Source organism: Mobula hypostoma, chromosome 11, assembly GCF_963921235.1.
Source record: "Mobula hypostoma chromosome 11, sMobHyp1.1, whole genome shotgun sequence".
Lineage (NCBI taxonomy): Eukaryota > Metazoa > Chordata > Chondrichthyes > Myliobatiformes > Myliobatidae > Mobula > Mobula hypostoma.
Window position 1 is genome coordinate 58,080,370 of NC_086107.1, and position 16,717 is coordinate 58,097,086.

Here is a 16,717-nt window from a genome sequence, read left to right on the forward strand (position 1 = left end):
TTAACTTCAAACAATTTAAATTGTCTAGCTCTTTATATCGAAATTTTCTATTTAAACCTTCAATAACTGATCCCATTTTTCTCTTATGGAGAAATAAGGGGATCTGTTACTTTTTGCAGATTTATTTTGTGATGGTCAATTGATGACTTTTGAAGAGTTAATTAGCAAATATTCTCTCTCTCATACACACTTCCTGCAATATCTTCAGGTTAGACATTTTTTACAAAAATACTTATCTAAGTTTCCATATATGCAAGAATCTGATTTGTTGGATACTATTTTGAATATGAATCCTTTAGTGAGAGGTTCCATTGGTAGAATTCATAATTTACTTTTACTACAAAAAGATAACCTCTCACTAAAGATTAAACAAGATTGGGAGAGAGAACTTAATATGACCTTTGTTAATGAAGATTGGTTGCGAGTTCTGAAAATGGTCAATTCTTCTTCGATATGTGCCAATCACTGTTTAATTCAATTTAAAATTGTTCACCGTTATTTAACAAAGGAGAGACTATCCAAAGTATTTCCTAACATAGACAACGATTGTGATAGGTGTAAAACTGAAGTAGCCACTTTGTCACATATGTTCTGGTCATGTCCTTCATTAAAAACTTTTTGAAAACCTTTATTTTCTATAATCTCTAAAGTTCTGAAAATTAATTTACAACCTCATACACTGACTGTTCTATTTGGAATATTTCCACATCATATTCAGGGTATTTCATCTTCAGACCAACATGTAAATGCATTTGTCACATTGTTGGCAAGAAGGGCTATTTTATTGAAATGGAAAGATACCTCTGTCCCTACATTAATTCAATGGTTTTCCCAAGTAATGTTATGTTGTAGCAGTGTGCTACACACAGCACTAGAATAACGACACGTAGTTGGTGAGTTGAAGTTGCGATAGAAGAGATTTATTCAAACTTCGCGGCCTCCTTTTAAGCCTTCCCGTTCCCGCGTGCAGGATTTTCCCCCTGCTGGTGAAGATAGCCTGGCGCCCTTTTTGGGGCCGGCCTCTCTGCTGGCGCACGCCGGTTCGTGTGTGCTCGAAAGTGGGTCGCCACATACCTACAGGGAGGTCTTGGAGCTGCAAACCGGAGACCACAGTTCTGTAAGTAGGGATCTCATCATCTGCCTGCTGTTCCTCCGCCAGCGCTGCATAGTCTACCCCCTGGGACAGGGCCTGTATGGTCGGTCTGGAAAGTGCGTCTGCCACGACGTTGTCCTTTCCCCAGACATGCTAGGTGTCCGTCGTGTACTCGGAGATGTAGGACAGATGTGGCTGCTGGTGGGATGACCAGGGGTCGGGCACCTTAGTGAACGCAAAGGTTTGTGGTCCGTGAACGCGGTGAAGGGCCTACCTTCTAAGAAGTATTTGAAATGCCGGATTGCCAGGTATAGTGCCAATAGCTCCCGGTCGAAAGCACTGTATTTGAGTTCGGGTGGTCGTAGGTGTTTGCCGAAGAACACCAGGGGTTGCCAGCGACCCTCGATGAGTTGTTCCAGCACTCCACCAACTGCTGTGTTGGATGCGTCCACCGTGAGGGCAGTAGGAACGTCCATTCTAGGGTGCACTAGCATCGCGGCGTTTGCCAAGGCTTCTTTGGTTTTAACGAAAGCGGCTGCAGCCTCTTTGTCCCAGGTAATGTCCTTGCCCTTACTCGACATCAGGGTGAACAGGGGGCACATGATTCGGGCTGCTGAGGGGAGGAAACGGTGATAGAAATTCGCCATACCCACGAATTCCTGCAGGTCTTTGATTGTGTTGGGTCAGGGGAAGTGGCTACCGCGTCTACCGCGTCTGCCATTGGGCACGCGGCTTGGTGATCTGTGCGACGGACGCCCTTCTCTCCTTCTTGGCATTCCACAGCACATCTGCCCAGGCTGCCACCTTCCGGGGGTCGCTGAAATCTGTGTCAGACAGCAGCAGGCATATGTCCTCGGGCAGTTGCTCTAGGAACGCCTGCTCAAACATGAGGCAGGGTTTGTGTCCTTCAGCCAGGGCCAGCATTTCGTTCATTAATACTGATGGCGGCCTGTCTCCCAAACCATCCAGGTGCAGTAAGCGGGCAGCTCGTTCATGCCGTGAGAGTCTGAAAGTCCTTATGAGCAGGGCTTTGAATGCTGTGTATTTGCCGTCCTCCGGGGGCGACTGTATAAACTCCTCAACTTGTGCAACAGTCTCCTGGTCAAGGGAGCTCAGCACGTAGTAGTAACAAGTGGACTCCGAGGTTATCTGCCGAATGTGGAATTGTGCTTCTGCTTGTTCGAACCATAAGCGAGGTCGTAGCGTCCAAAAGCTTGGCAGTTTTAACGAAACTGCATGAACAGATGCGGCGTCGGTCATCTCTGGTCCAAATATCGTTTGGGCCGTCGGGGTCACCAATTGTAGCGGTGTGCTACACACAGTGCTAGAATAACAACACATAGTCGGTGAGTTGGAGTTGCGAGAAAAGAGACTTATTCAAACTTCGCAGCCTCCTTTTAAACCTTCCCTTTCCCACGCGCGGGCTTTTTCCCCTGCCGGTGAAGATAGCCTGGCGCCTTTTTTGGGGCTGGCCTCTCGGCCGGCGCACGCCGGTTCGTGTGTGCTAGAAAGTGGGTCGCCACAATGTCGTAGTTTGGAAAAAATTAGAACTAGAACTTTAGATCCTTGATTCGATTTTGAGAGAAGATGGGGCTCTTTTGCCAAATATTATCATTTAATTTGAATTACTTTTTATGGTTTCTTTCCAATCTTATTTTATATAAATGTGAATTGGCAGTTGATGATTTTTCTTCTTTATATAGATGATCGTAAGACATATTGCTCTGGGAGTTGGTTCCTAATGGTTTTTTTTTTCTCTTTTTTTCTTTTTTTTCTTTTTCTTTCTCTTGTAGTTAGTGGGTTTTTTTTCTTTTAGTTAGTTGGGGTTCTCTTTTTTCCTTTTTTTATAAGAAATTTTTTTATTATCATATTATTCTTTTTTTGATAAGTTTTTTCTTCAGCTTTATTAACTGTATCTATATCAATTTGTTGAAGTCGTGTATCATTTTATAGCTGTAGAAGATTATGTATCAGTAAAAAGATACTTTATACTTTATTGTCGCCAAACAATTGGTACTAGAATGTACAATCATCACAGCCATATTTGATTCTGCGCTTCCCGCTCCCTGGATTACAAATATTAAATAATAAAAAGATTAAAAATAGTTAAAATTAGTAAATGTTAAAAATTTAAATTATAAATCATAAATAGAAAATAGAAAAATGGGAAGTAAGGTAGTGCAAAAAAACCGAGAGGCAGGTCCGGATAATTGGAAGGTGCTGCCCAGATCCGGGTCAGGATCCGTTCAGCAGTCTTGTCACAGTTGGAAAGAAACTGTACCCAAATCTGGCCATATGAGTCTTCAAACTCCTGAGCCTTCTCCCGGAGGAAAAAGGGACGAAAGGTGTGTTGGCTGGGTGGGTCGTGTCCTTGATTATCCTGGCAGCACTGCTCCAACAGCGTGCAGTGTAAAGTGAGTCCAAGGACAGAAGATTGGTTTGTGTGATGTGCTGCGCCGTGTTCACGATCTTCTGCAGCTTCTTTCGGTCTTGGACAGGGCAACTTCCATACCAGGTTGTGATGCACCCTAGAAGAATGCTTTCTACAGTGCATCTATAGAAATTAGGGTTTTAAGGGACAGGCCAAATTTCTTTAGTTTTCTCAGGAAGTAAAGGCGCTGGTGGGCCTTCTTGGCAGTGAACTCTGCTTGGTTGGACCAAGTCAGGTCATTTGTGATATTGATCCCGAGGAACTTAAAGTTTTTGACCTGTTCCACTTGCGCACCACCGATGTAAATGGGGTCGTGCGGTCCGCTACTCCTTCTGAAGTCAACAATCAATTCCTTCGTCTTGCTGACATTGAGGGATACGTTATTGTCTTCGCACCATGCCACCAGGTTCTTAATTTCCTCTCTGTACTCAAACTTATCATTACCCAAGATATGGCCTACAATTGTTGTGTCATCAGCAAACTTATATATTGAGTTTGATGGAAACTTGGCTACACAATCATGGGTGTACAGTAAGTACAGCAGGGGGCTGAGTATACAGCCTTGTGGGGCACCAGTGCTCAGAGTGATTGTAGAGGAGAGCTTGTCCCCTATTTTTACAGCCTGGGTCCTGTCTGTGAGGAAGTTGAAGATCCAGCTGCAGATCTGAGTGCTAAGGCCCAGGTTCTGGAGCTTAGGAATCAGTTTATTTGGAATAATGGTATTAAAGGCAGAGCTGTAGTCAATGAAAAGGAGCCTTACATATGCGTCTTTATTCTCCAGGTGTTCTAAGGAGGAACGTAGGGCCAGAGAGGTGGCATCTGCCGTTGACCTGTTGCTCCAGTAGGCGAATTGCAAAGCATCGAGGTTGATCGGTAGGCTGTAGTTGATGTATGCCATAACCAATCTCTCGAAGCACTTCATAGCAATTGATGTCAGAGCCACAGGTCGATAGTCATTCAGGTATGCCACCTTGCTCTTCTTCGGCACTGGGATTATCGTTGCCTTCTTAAAACATGAGCGGATCTTAGACTGAAACAAGGAGCAGTTGAAGATGTCAGCAAACACTCTAGCTAGCTCGCTTGCACAGGCTCGGAGAACCCGTCCCGGGATGCCATATGGGCCCTTCGCCTTCCTTGGATTTATCTTCAGGAAGGCCCTTCTAACATCCTCTTCGGTGACGATGAATCTCGATGCCACCATGTCCGGTTCATCCGGAGGAAGCGGGATGCTCCTCTTCTGTTCGAATCCTACGTAGAATACGTTAAGTTCATCAGACAGAGAAGCGCCAGAGTTATTGATATTCCCAGCCTTTTCTTTGTGCCCAGTGATCTCATTTAGACCCTGCCATAGTCTATTGGCATCCCTCTGGGTAGACTGGGCTTCCAGCTTGGCTCGATATTGCTTCCAGGAGGAACTCTGCAGATGCTGGAAATTCAACCAACACACAGCAAAATTTCTGGTGAATGCAGCAGGCCGGGCAACATCTCTAGGAAGAGGTACAGTCGACGTTTCAGGCTGAGACCCTTCGTCAGGACTAACTGAAGGAAGATCTAGTAAGAGATTTGAAAGTGGGAGGGGGAGGGGGAGATCCAAAATGATAGGAGAAGACAGGAGGGGGAGGGATGGAGCCAAGAGCTGGACAGGTGTTTGGCAAAGGGGATATGAGAGGATCATGGGACAGGAGGCCCAGGGAGAAGGAAAGGGGGAGGGGGGGAAAAGCCCAGAGGATGGGCAAGTGGTATAGTCAGCGGGACAGAGGGACAATGGCTTTCCAGAGTTCACGCCTGGATTCCGTGTAGCGACTGGTATCCCCGGACCTAAAATCCGCAGCTCTAGCCTTTAAAAGGGACTTGACCTCATAATTCATCCAAGGTTTCCGGTTAGGGAATACCTGGATCGTCTTGCGAGACACACAATCCCCCCATGCATTTCCAAATAAACTCCGTGACAGCTGAGGCATACTCATCGAGGTTAGCTGCCGAGTCCTTGAATACTAACTAGTCCACCGATTCAAAGCAGTCACGGAGGACCTCATCCGTTTCCTCCATCCAATGCAACATTACTTTTGACACCGTGACCTCCCTCTTCAGTTTCTGTTTGTAAGCCGGGAGGAGGAGTACGGCCTGATGGTCCGATTTTCCGAAGTGAGGTCGTGGGACAGAACGGTAGGCATCCTTGACTGCTGTGTAGCAGTGGTCAAGTATATTCGGGCCTCTAGTGGGGCAGGAGACATGTTAGTATAACTTCGGCAGTGCCTTTCTGAGGTTGGCCTGGTTAAAGTCCCTGGCTGTAATGAGCAAAGCCTCCGGATACCTGGTCTCAAGTTCACTGATGTTGGCATACAGTATGTTCAGAACACACTCCACGTCCGCCTAGGGGGGAATGTAGACCGCTGTCAGTATGATCGAGGTGAATTCCCGTGGCAGATAGTAGGGACGACACTTCACTTACAGGTGTTCCAGGTCCTGTCTGCAGGAGCTTGTCAGTGTCACTGTGTCTGAGCACCACGCAGTGTTGATCAGTAGGCAGACACTACCTCCCCTTGTCTTGCTCGAAGACGCCATGCAGTCCATCCGATGGATCGAAAATCCCTCCGGTCGGATAGCACAGTCGGGGGTGGCAGGGGAGAGCCAGGTCTCAGTGAAACAGAATACACAGCAGTTCTGCATCTCCCTGCAGTAGGTGAGTCTCCCTTTAAGATCATCCACCTTGTTCTCTATGGCTTGCACATTAGCTAGTAGGATGGTGGGCATAGGGACCCTGAGGCTCCTCAGCTTCAATCTGACCAGCAGCCCAGCTCTTTTCCCAGGCTTCCTCAGTAAGTAGTGCATCTTTCCAGGTTTCCAACAATGCAGTGTGTTGTTGTCAGGTCTTTGAGGTAGGTGGGCGCGTCCTGCGGGAATCAATCAGTGGGTTGCGTTGTCATGCACTCCGGATCGGGCCGAGTAACGGGAGAGGCAAACGAAATGAAATGACTTCAGGAGGAGGAAATCAGAGGTCCATAAGCCAGTTCTTATCGGGGGATCAGAGGTGGAGAGGGTCAGCAACTTTAAATTCCTCAGTGTTATCATTTCAGAAGACCTACCCTGCGCCTAGCATGTAAGTGTAATTATGAAGAAACCACAGCAGCAGCTTTGTTTACTGAAGAGTTTGCAAGGATTCAGCATGATATCTATAATTTTGAGTAACTTCTATAGATGTGTTGTTCAGAGTAGAATTGACTGGCTGCATAACATGAAAATGCCTATGCCCTTGAATGTAAGATCCTGCAAAAAAGTTGTGGCTATGACCCAGTCCATCACAGGTAAAGCCCTCCCCACCATTAAGCACATCTGTGTGGAGCACTGTCGCAGGAAAGCAGCATCCATCATCAGGTTCACCATCACCCAGGTTGTGCATTCTTCTCATTGCTGCCATCAGGTAGAAGGTACAGGAGCCTCAGTACTCACATCACCAGGTTAAGGAACAGTTACTACCCCTCAACCATCAGACTTCTAAACCAGAGAAAATAACTTCACTTGCCCCATCACTGAACTGTTCCCACAAACTATGGACTCACTTTCAAAGACTCTTCATCTCATGGTCTTGATATTTATTGCTTATTCATTTATTTTTTTTCTTTTATTTCACCCTGTTGGTGAGGTCTTTTATTGATCCTGTTATGGTTATTGGATTAGTTGTGTATGTTGGCAAGGAAATGAATTTCAGGGTTGTATATGGTGGCATATACGTACCTTGATAATAATTTTACTTTGAACTTTGAACTTAAATGAATAACCTCTGACATTGGTTATTGTCACCCTGGGAGAATGGTGCCGGTTGCCTCTCATAATTGTGACAACACCACAGTAGTGTAGCAGTTAACACAGTGCTGTTACAGCTCAGACTGTGGGAGTTTGGAGATCAACCCAGGCATCCTCTGTAAGGAGTTTGTATGTCATCCCTGTGATATGCATTGTTTTCTCCAGGTGCTCTGGTTTCTTCTCACAGTCTGGAGATGTACTGGTTAGTAGGTTAATTGGTCTTTGTGGATTGTCCTGTGGTTCGGATAGAGTTAATACAGAGGTTGCTGGGTGGTGCGTTTCAAAGGGACTATTCTGCACTGTATATCTTAATAAAGAATCTTTTACCCCTACAGTAGGTCGGCTCTCCTGATCCATCACTCCAAAGAGAAAGGACTTACCGCACTCAACCTTTCCTCATGAGGCGTGTTCTTTAAACCAGGCAGCATCTTGATAAATTTCCTTTGCACCCTTTTTAAAGCATCCACATCCTTTCTGTAATAAGGTGAACAGTACTGAACACAATATTTCCAAGTGCTGTCTAACCAGAGTTTTAAAGAACTTCAGCATTACCTGGAACTCAGTCTCCTATCCAATGAAGGCCAGCACACTTTATACCACCCTATCAACAGTGAGTGGTCCGGGGATATAGACACTGATATCTCTGTTCATCCACACTGCTTCCCTTAACGTTTTTACAAATCCTTTCATTAACCTTGTAATTCGTCTTCAAGTTTGACCTTCCAAAGTGTATCATCTCACACTTTTCTGTATTGAACTGCATCTGCCGCTTCTCCACCCAACTCTAAATCCTGTCTACAACAAGCTTTTACACTCTCCACAATACCTCCAACGTTCATTATCTGTAGACTTACTAACCCACTCTCCATTTCCTCATCCAAATTCATAGACAGCAGGTCTCCAAGACCATATCTCTGCAGAAAACAACTGGTCACTGACCTCCAGGTAGAATATGCCCCATCTACTATCACCCTCTAACTTCTGTGAACAGGAGAATTCCGAATCCACATGGGCAAGTTTTCAGGGATCTCATGCCACCATGCCAGTAACAGTAGATTAATTCTTGGCCTGAATTATTAACTAAATTTTCCTTTTGCTTTTCCAGTGTCCATGGCTTCACCTCCCACTGAGAGTTCAGGATTACATCCTCCGATCACAGGCAATACTCTCCCTGAGATGCCAGCACCAACACAATTCTATCAAAGCCCTCAGAGAGCAAAAGCTCAACAACCAACCTCTGACTCAGAGGTTGAGTTGATCTCCTTGTCTCTCTTAAGCAGTGCAATGCCTAAAAAGTATAATCTGAATCGAATTGTACCATGGACCATGAAGAGGAGGCTAGGACAGGAACTAAATACTTCATCTAAGAGTCAAAGAGTTATCACAACCAAGCAACCAATGGCTATGAAAATGGGCGTTATTTCAGATGGTGCCCCTTGGGGGATCTCCATTCTTCCTCCATCAGAAACATTCAAAACCACTTCAATGGCTTCTGCGAAAATCAAAGATGAGATGGTCCAAGAAGATTTGAGTAAGTACTTGAGCAAAGCACGATAGGAACGGTTCCTTGGCAAGCAGTGAATGGTCAACGAGTTCATGAGTGACCTTACACAAGTGCAGTAGACAGAATGGAGTTGGAGGTGACTGCAGAGTTGTATTGCCTTTTACATTCATTCCCTTAAATTATGGGTGGAAATCCATCCTGGTGTAACAACGTGTGTTGAAGTAGCATTGTACAAAACACACACAGGGCCCAATCTTTACTGGGAATCGTCAATGGGTCCTTTGAGAGAAATTTGCCCTTGAGCTTACAGGAAGGTTATGGGAATAAGAATGATGCTACTCCGTGGGAATAAAATGCTCAGTCTGTTATACTCTGCGTTTGGAGGAAATTAAGAAGTCAAATGCATTTACAATATATCATCTATATTTCCAATCATAGATTTTGAACAGCTGATAGAAACATGGTCTGGGTGATTTCATTTTGTACACCTGGACACTGTAAGCAAATAGGACTTCCATTTACAATGCATCAAGAGCCCTGCTCTGAGCATCCATGCAGGTGACAGTATAGCAGCTTTAACAAAATGTCTACCACTGAGTCTCAGGACTACATTGTATTTGCTACATAAGACCACAAGAGAATCTAGAAGTGATAGATTGTTTTTCAAATGTCATTCGTGCAATTGCCTTGAAGTTACAGAAACTGGCAAAGTGTTCATGGATATGTGAAATAGGTGATGCTTCAGAGATGAAGCTGATGTTTGAATGACTGTGTTCTTTAAGGATACAGACACTCTCTGAGACTGTAATATTTATATTCTTTCTCAGAATCATGTTTGCATTATCGCCCATCCTTTTCATGCCATATCCTCTGCATTTTGTCTTTGAATAATGCTAAACACATTAAATCATGTTCTCCTTGGTAATCTTGTCTTTGGTATCTGTCTATCTGAAAACATATTGTGCTAGATTGCCCTTTGAATTTTCATGATTGAATTTACTGTATTTGTGTTTGTCTTAGATTGTCTAGATGAAGATGGACTTGTGTTCAGCCATGGGCAGAGCGTTCCCAGAGAAGATCCATGTACTATATGCTTGTGTTTGGTTAGTAACATAGTTAAAAATACATTTTGCAATTTGCCTCCTTTAAAAGTAATTTATTGTGCCTTGTGTTTGAACTGAAGGTATGAATTTCTTTTAAGTAACAATGATAATTCAGTTATTAGTTAATGTATGTCACTGTCAACCACACTGACTGATACAATATGCTGTTCTCTTACAGTGGTGCAACCCAGAGAGCCACTGCCTCACAGCACCAGGCTTCTGGGTTCAATCTTGACCTCAAGCATTGTCTGTCCCGAGTGGACATGTTCTCCCTCTGTATTCTGTGTGCTCTGCTTTCCTTCCATATCCAAAAGACATGGGTTGGTAGATTAATTAGCCACCGCTTATTGCCCTTTATGTGTGGGTGAGTGGTAGAACCTGAGGGAGTTGATGAGAACTTGGAGAAGAATGGGGATAACACCAGATTCGTGTGAATATGAGGTTGATGACTGGCAAAGATTTGTGCCATAGGGCTTGTTTCTATGCTCCATCTTTTTCTGGTCATAGCTTTATGAAAATATTGTTCACTTTCTCAATGAATTTCATTTTTCCATTGTTTAATCTGGACTGACAGGGATTCCGACAGCAATAGAGCCTGCCATATTTTTATCAAAACCAAATATGATGTATTACATAAAAGATCAGTGATTTTGTCAATGGCTAATCGCGATTCTTCAGCAAATCACTGCCAGAAGCACAACAGGCTAACAATCTTTTCATTTGATCTTTGTGGACTGCCTTGTATGCTTACAAAACAACAATATGTAGATTTCAACCATATTTACTGGTTCCAAAACACTTTGGGATAGCTTAAAGTTATGATGAAGCAAATTGTACACTTTTCAATGTTTCTGAGCTTTCTTGCAATAGTATCCATCCATTTCTCCACTGGCTGTGAAGATCTTTCTTGACCAGCAGAAAACAGCTGTCAACAATTCAGCTCCCAAAAGTAAATTTGTACAGTATCTGGAATCAAAATAGACCGAAATGAGAAAAGCAGAGAATGATATCCCCAACAGGTTTCAGGAAAATAGAAATTCCATGTTATGTACAAAATATTGACTTTTGCAACAGAGTATAAGCTAATGATTTATTTTAAAAGATTGTTCAGGGCATGGTGATAAATTCAGTCTCACGAGCTGCTTGACCCGAGGGGGTGTACAATAGCACAGGATTTTTGGCAGCGTTCTTGAGCATCTACAATATCTTCCAGGCCAACATTGTAGCATATATCTGACTGTTGCTGGAGTACATTTCCCACCTGTAATACCTTAAAACAACAATCAATTCTACCCACTTCAGCCCAAGCAGCAACTGCTGATGGGTTGTCTGTCTGTGATTGTAAAGCTTAGTTGTGTCCTCCCTAAGGACTCCACACAGATTGATCAGTAAAGCACATTTCATATGGCATCTCTGAGACTGACATGCTGGTCACTCAAAAGAAAAACCTAAACTTCAGTAAACAATATACAACTGAAGGCAGGATCTTGAATAAAATCTGCCACATGGGCACTACTTCAAACAATTGAACAAAGTAAAGGCATCCGTTAGTCTTGAGAGACCACGGATTTGCGCCTTCAAAGGTTTCCAGGGCACAGGCCTGGGCAAGTTTGTATGGAAGACCAGCAGTTGCCCATGCTGCAAGTCTCCCCTCCCTCCACGACAACTATGTTGTCCAAGGGAAGGGCATTAGGACCCATACAGCTTGGCACCAGTGTCATCGCAGAGCAATGTATGATTAAGTGCCTTGTTCAAGGACACAACACGTTCCCTCGGCTGGAGCTCGAACTCACGACCTTCAGGTAGCTAGTCCCACGTGCCCATAAACAATTGAATAACTTCTTCCTAATACACTATGTTCCAAGGTTTTTTCCAGCACTTGGGAATCACTTTCCCTATTATATTTCTGGATAAGATTGTTTTCTAGTCAACCAACAGAATTGGGGGTGGGGGTTGGCTTACGGCTTTATAAACATCGTCTATGTATCCTGTATGACGAACAGTTTTTTAAAAAACTATAACCATTTTGCATTAAAATGGACTTCGATAGTTTTTGTTACAATTGTGTTTTATGGTATTAAAAATGTGTTTAGTTCATGGTTAATTTGGGTTTTTCTTGTGAATGTTGCATATATGATGCTATGTGACTGTGGTGCTACTGCAAGTAGGTTTATCATTACCCCTGTGCACATAGAAACATAGAAATCTACAGCACATTACAGGCCCTTCGGCCCACAATGTTGTGCCAACCATGTAACCTACTCTAGAGACTGCCTAGAATTTCCCTACTGCATAGCCCTCTATTTTTACTAAGCTCCATGTAGCTATTTAAGAGTCCCTTAAAAGACCCTATTGTATATATACATGTATACTTGTGCATATGACAAGAAACTTAACTTTGACGTTTCTGAATTAGATTTCTTACCCCGCACTAACAATCAATTCTGTTGTGGAGCATTTCTCAATTATTCATAACAAACATCACTGTCCACTCTAACAATGTGATCTTACTGGCTAGTAAGTATGGCAAATAAAACATATTCTGAAATGGGAATCATTGCTACAGATAAGGCTAAATGGGGATTTTAAAAAAATTATTGCACATAGAACTGTGTCTGATCTATTCAGTGACTGGCATGCAGAAGGAAAACTTCAATTAACTCTCTGCGCTCTGATACAGGGTTTTTTCAGTTTGCATTAGTTGATGGCTGGACTTTGAGAATGATGCTAAATTGGACTCTGAGCCTGCAAAAGTCCATAAAGCCGGAGATAGCTCGTCTGTTTCCCTGCACAGTGTGCACTCATCATGAGAGTTTTTGTCAATGCAGAAGGTGGTTGTTAGGGAACAAATAACTCCGTATATGTTTGAGATTAAAGCTGGATAACTTGAGTTCAGTGCCATCTGGCACAACTGGTTGATTTCTATAAAGACTAAGCTCTGAAGGAATGTCCCAAACATTTCAAAAACGTGATAGAATTTGAATGTTGGAGTGAGAGGCATAGCAAAAATTTAATCAGTAAAGGACTGAAAAGAGAAGATGGACATGAAAGGAAATTTGGGAAGGGAGTGCCAGAGCTTACAGAGAAGACAATGAAAGGCATTTGGTCAACATCAAGGGAGGAAGAGATTTGTCAGAGGAGACATCTGACAGCAGGTGGCAGGTGACCAACAATTGGAGGGGAAAACTAAAAGATATTTAAAAATTGAGAATCAGTGTAGATCACTCAGATGAGTGAGATAACTTTGAAAGAGCAGAGGTATGTGGAAAATTTAGGTTAAGAGACTTGATAAAAGATCAATGGAACATTTGAGTGAGGAGCTGTAGGACTGCAAGCTGAGGCAGTTTCAGCTGGAGTTGAAATGAAGTAAGTAATGAGCAAGCTGACTAATGGAAATGTAAGAGAGAAAGGAACCTAGTTACTGGAAATTAGTGTATGAGTAGGCTGGTGTGTTTCTAATGTTACAGTCCCACCTAAAGGCAGCAAGCGAAATCTGCAGCAAAACTCCCTTGCATTGTGATGGGGATTATGACAGATGCCTAACTGTTGAGTACTTTGGGCTGTAAATTGAACGCTTGATAAAAATGTTTATCATTTCAACTATTACTGTATTTTTTTACAGAAAGGCTCAATTTTGTGCAGGTCACAGAAGGAACAATGTCCACACTTGCTGTGCGATTTAATACAGCAGAAAACTCCCGATAACCAATGTTGCCCGGTTTGTGTTGATTTACGCTGGTGTGTGCACCAGGATCAAGTACATGAGGTAAGTTAGGTGACCTTTCCCGAAAGGCTTGGAAAAAATATCTTTCCAAACTTTCTCCTATAATCAGTGTGGTAACAGAGTCAGCAACTTCCACCCGATGTTCACATCGAAAACGGCAGCAGTGATGACTGTTGCCCCATGTCAAAAGTGGGCAAGGTTCTTGCTGAGAACTCTCTCCTTGAAAAATATGAACATAGTGATAGGACATTCAGTCCTTCTGAGCAGTTTTACTATTGACTTAGATTGAGCCTGATTCATCACCTTGTCAAATTAGAATCCGAATCATATTGATATCACTGGCATATGTTGGAAAATTTGACTTGTAGCAGCAGTACAATGCAATACATAATAGAGAAAAAATTGAATTACTGTATGTGTGTGTGGTGTGTGTGTGTGTGTGTGTGTGTGTGTGTGTGTGTGTGTGTGTGTAATATGTTAAATAAGGAGAGCAAAAATAGAAATAAAAAAAGTAGTGAAATAATGTTCATGGGTTCAATGTACATTCAGAAATTGGATGGCAGAGGGGGGGAAAAACTGTTCCTGGATAGTTAAGTGTGTGCCTTTAGGCTTCAGTACCTCCTTCCTGATGGTAGCAATGAGAACAAGGCATGAAATGGATGCTGCCTTTTTGAGGCATCGCTCCTTGAAGATGTTCTGGATACTGGGGAGACTAGAGCTCATGATGGGGCTGACTAGGTTTACAACTCTCTCCTGCTTACTTCATCCTGTTCAGTAGCACCGCCCCCCACCCCCCGAATGCAGATGGTGACGCAGCCAGATAGAATGTTCTCCATGGTACATCTGTAGAGTTTTTTAAAGATGCCATTCTCTCCTAGAAACATGGAACAGGGAACAGTTGACCTCATGAACAGGTCCTTTGGCTTCAGATGTCTATGCCAAAAACGATGGCAAACTAAGCTAACTCTCTTCTTCCTGCACATGGTCCCTATATTCCCTTATATTCTATTGTCTATCTAAAAGCCTCTTAAATGCTACTATTCTGTTTGTTTCCACAACCACCATTGGCAGAGTATTCCAGGCACCTACTACTCTGTTTATATAAAAAAAAACTTCCCCCTCTCACCTTAAATTCATGTCTTGCAGCATTTGGCATTTCAACCCTCGGAAAAATCGATTTTGACTCTCTACTCTATCCATGCCTCTCGTAATTTTATAGACATCCATCAGGTCTCCCCTTCACTTTCAAATCTCTGGAGAAAATTATTCAAGGTTGTCCAACCTCATCTTGTAGCTCATATTCTCTAGTCCAGGCAGCACCCTGGAAAACCTCTTCTGTACACTTTTCCAAAACTTCCAAAAGAATCAGATGACCAGGATTACCATGCCCCGGATCCTTGATGTAGTGAGAGAATATTACATACCGGTACTTGCTTTTCTTCATTTCAATGCGACCTCCTCTCTTGCTGTAGGATTTTGAAGCTGACCAAAAGCTCACATTGATTTGTCTCTTTAATTGCCCGGCTGCCTCACAGCAGATCAGGGTTTCTGGTTGAGCTTGAGTGACAATTTCCAGAATGCTATCTCTAGGAGGAATCATCAAGGGAAATTCATGGAAACATATGGCAGCTCATTGCTTTCAATGGAACAAAATCTGCAATTTGATTCAGTCCTTTTTGCCAAGAGTCAAATGAGCTAATCCACCACAAGGCTTATGGAAAAAGATTTCCTCACACTTACAATTAGGGATGCTCTATTCTTGGGACAGAGTATCATTCGTATTAGAATCAGAATCAGGTTTATTATCACAGACTTGGGTGTGTCATCAAATGTATTATTTTCCACTGGCAGTACAGAGAAACATTTAAAAAATTACTATAAGAAATAAATCGGCTTTGCAAAAGAGAGCAAAAAGGTAAGATATCAATAGGATTTACAACAATAAAAGGATCACGATAATCACAATTTTACTTCAGATCAAGTAGGGAAAGTTGGTGCCGACCTTCTATCATCCCACACACACATGGCCCTATTATTCCATATTATAGGACAGAATGGAGTATTTTTATGCAGTTTAAAACCATAGTTTACTGCAGAGGAGCAATAATTAAAACTCTCTGCACTGTTCTCTGTAGAGGTAAGTTCTCTGTACTATTCTCTACACAGCTTCTCTCCTACTTTTATCAGACACTTGAATGGACCTCTTGTACAAACACATGGATTCTTGGGCTCAAAATCTAGCATGTTGTGGCCTTGCACCCTTATCATTTACTTGCACTGCATTCTTTCAGTATCTTTTCACTTCATTCTGCATTGTTATTGTTTTACCTTATTCTGATTCAGTATACCTTTTAATGATTTGATCTGCATAAACAGTATGCAAAGCAAGCTTTTCACGGTATCTTGGTACATATGACAATAATATACCAGTACCAATTAGGAATATATCAATGATCAGCAACACAGGCTAAATAAATGTAAAGATTTCCATAGCACCCATGTATTTCCCCATTGCCTACATGTTAGACACCAAAGCGCATCATAAGTACATCTTTATCAGTTATATAAAATGTAAAATATTGAAAGTTTTGATAATGTTAAATAATTAACAGATTGTTAGACATACTCATCAGATCAGGCAGCATCTATCCAGGAGAAACAGAATTTGTTAATAGTCTTTCATGAAATAAAAAGTTAAAAGTTGTGGGCGAAGAAGAGGGAAGGGGGGATAACAAAGAGTTCTGATATGGGGTGGGTACTGGGAGAGACTGAATGACTCAAGTGGTTGTTGTGCCAGATGAAAGTGGGTGGTAATGTCTAATGTTTGTGAGAGAGATAAATATGAGGAAATGAAAGAAACCTGAAGCACCCAAAACAAAGAGAGAAAAGTACTGGAAATGTGAGATACAATGCTATAGTTACTTACCCTTTAAAATGGCTGAAATCATTGCTGAGCCATGCAGGTTGTAGGAGAGGTGAAATCATTTAGATGATGAGAAACTTCCCATCAAACTTATTGGATGCTTCAATACGGTAGTCCAAAGAAAGCAGTCAGAAT

At 42.6% G+C, this 16,717-nt stretch overlaps 1 protein-coding gene across 6 annotated transcripts in view; it reads left to right on the forward strand.

Annotated features, from left to right (window-relative positions):
• LOC134353775 (von Willebrand factor C and EGF domain-containing protein-like) overlaps positions 1-16,717 on the forward strand; it is a 383,806-nt gene that overhangs the window by 340,491 nt on the left and 26,598 nt on the right. For all 6 annotated transcript variants that reach the window (XM_063062138.1, XM_063062137.1, XM_063062141.1 and 3 more), the window contains 3 exons: positions 8,434-8,859; positions 9,853-9,935; positions 13,558-13,701. In XM_063062138.1, the coding sequence (XP_062918208.1) occupies positions 8,434-8,859; positions 9,853-9,935; positions 13,558-13,701 (653 nt within the window). The remainder of the gene's footprint in view (positions 1-8,433; positions 8,860-9,852; positions 9,936-13,557; positions 13,702-16,717) is intronic.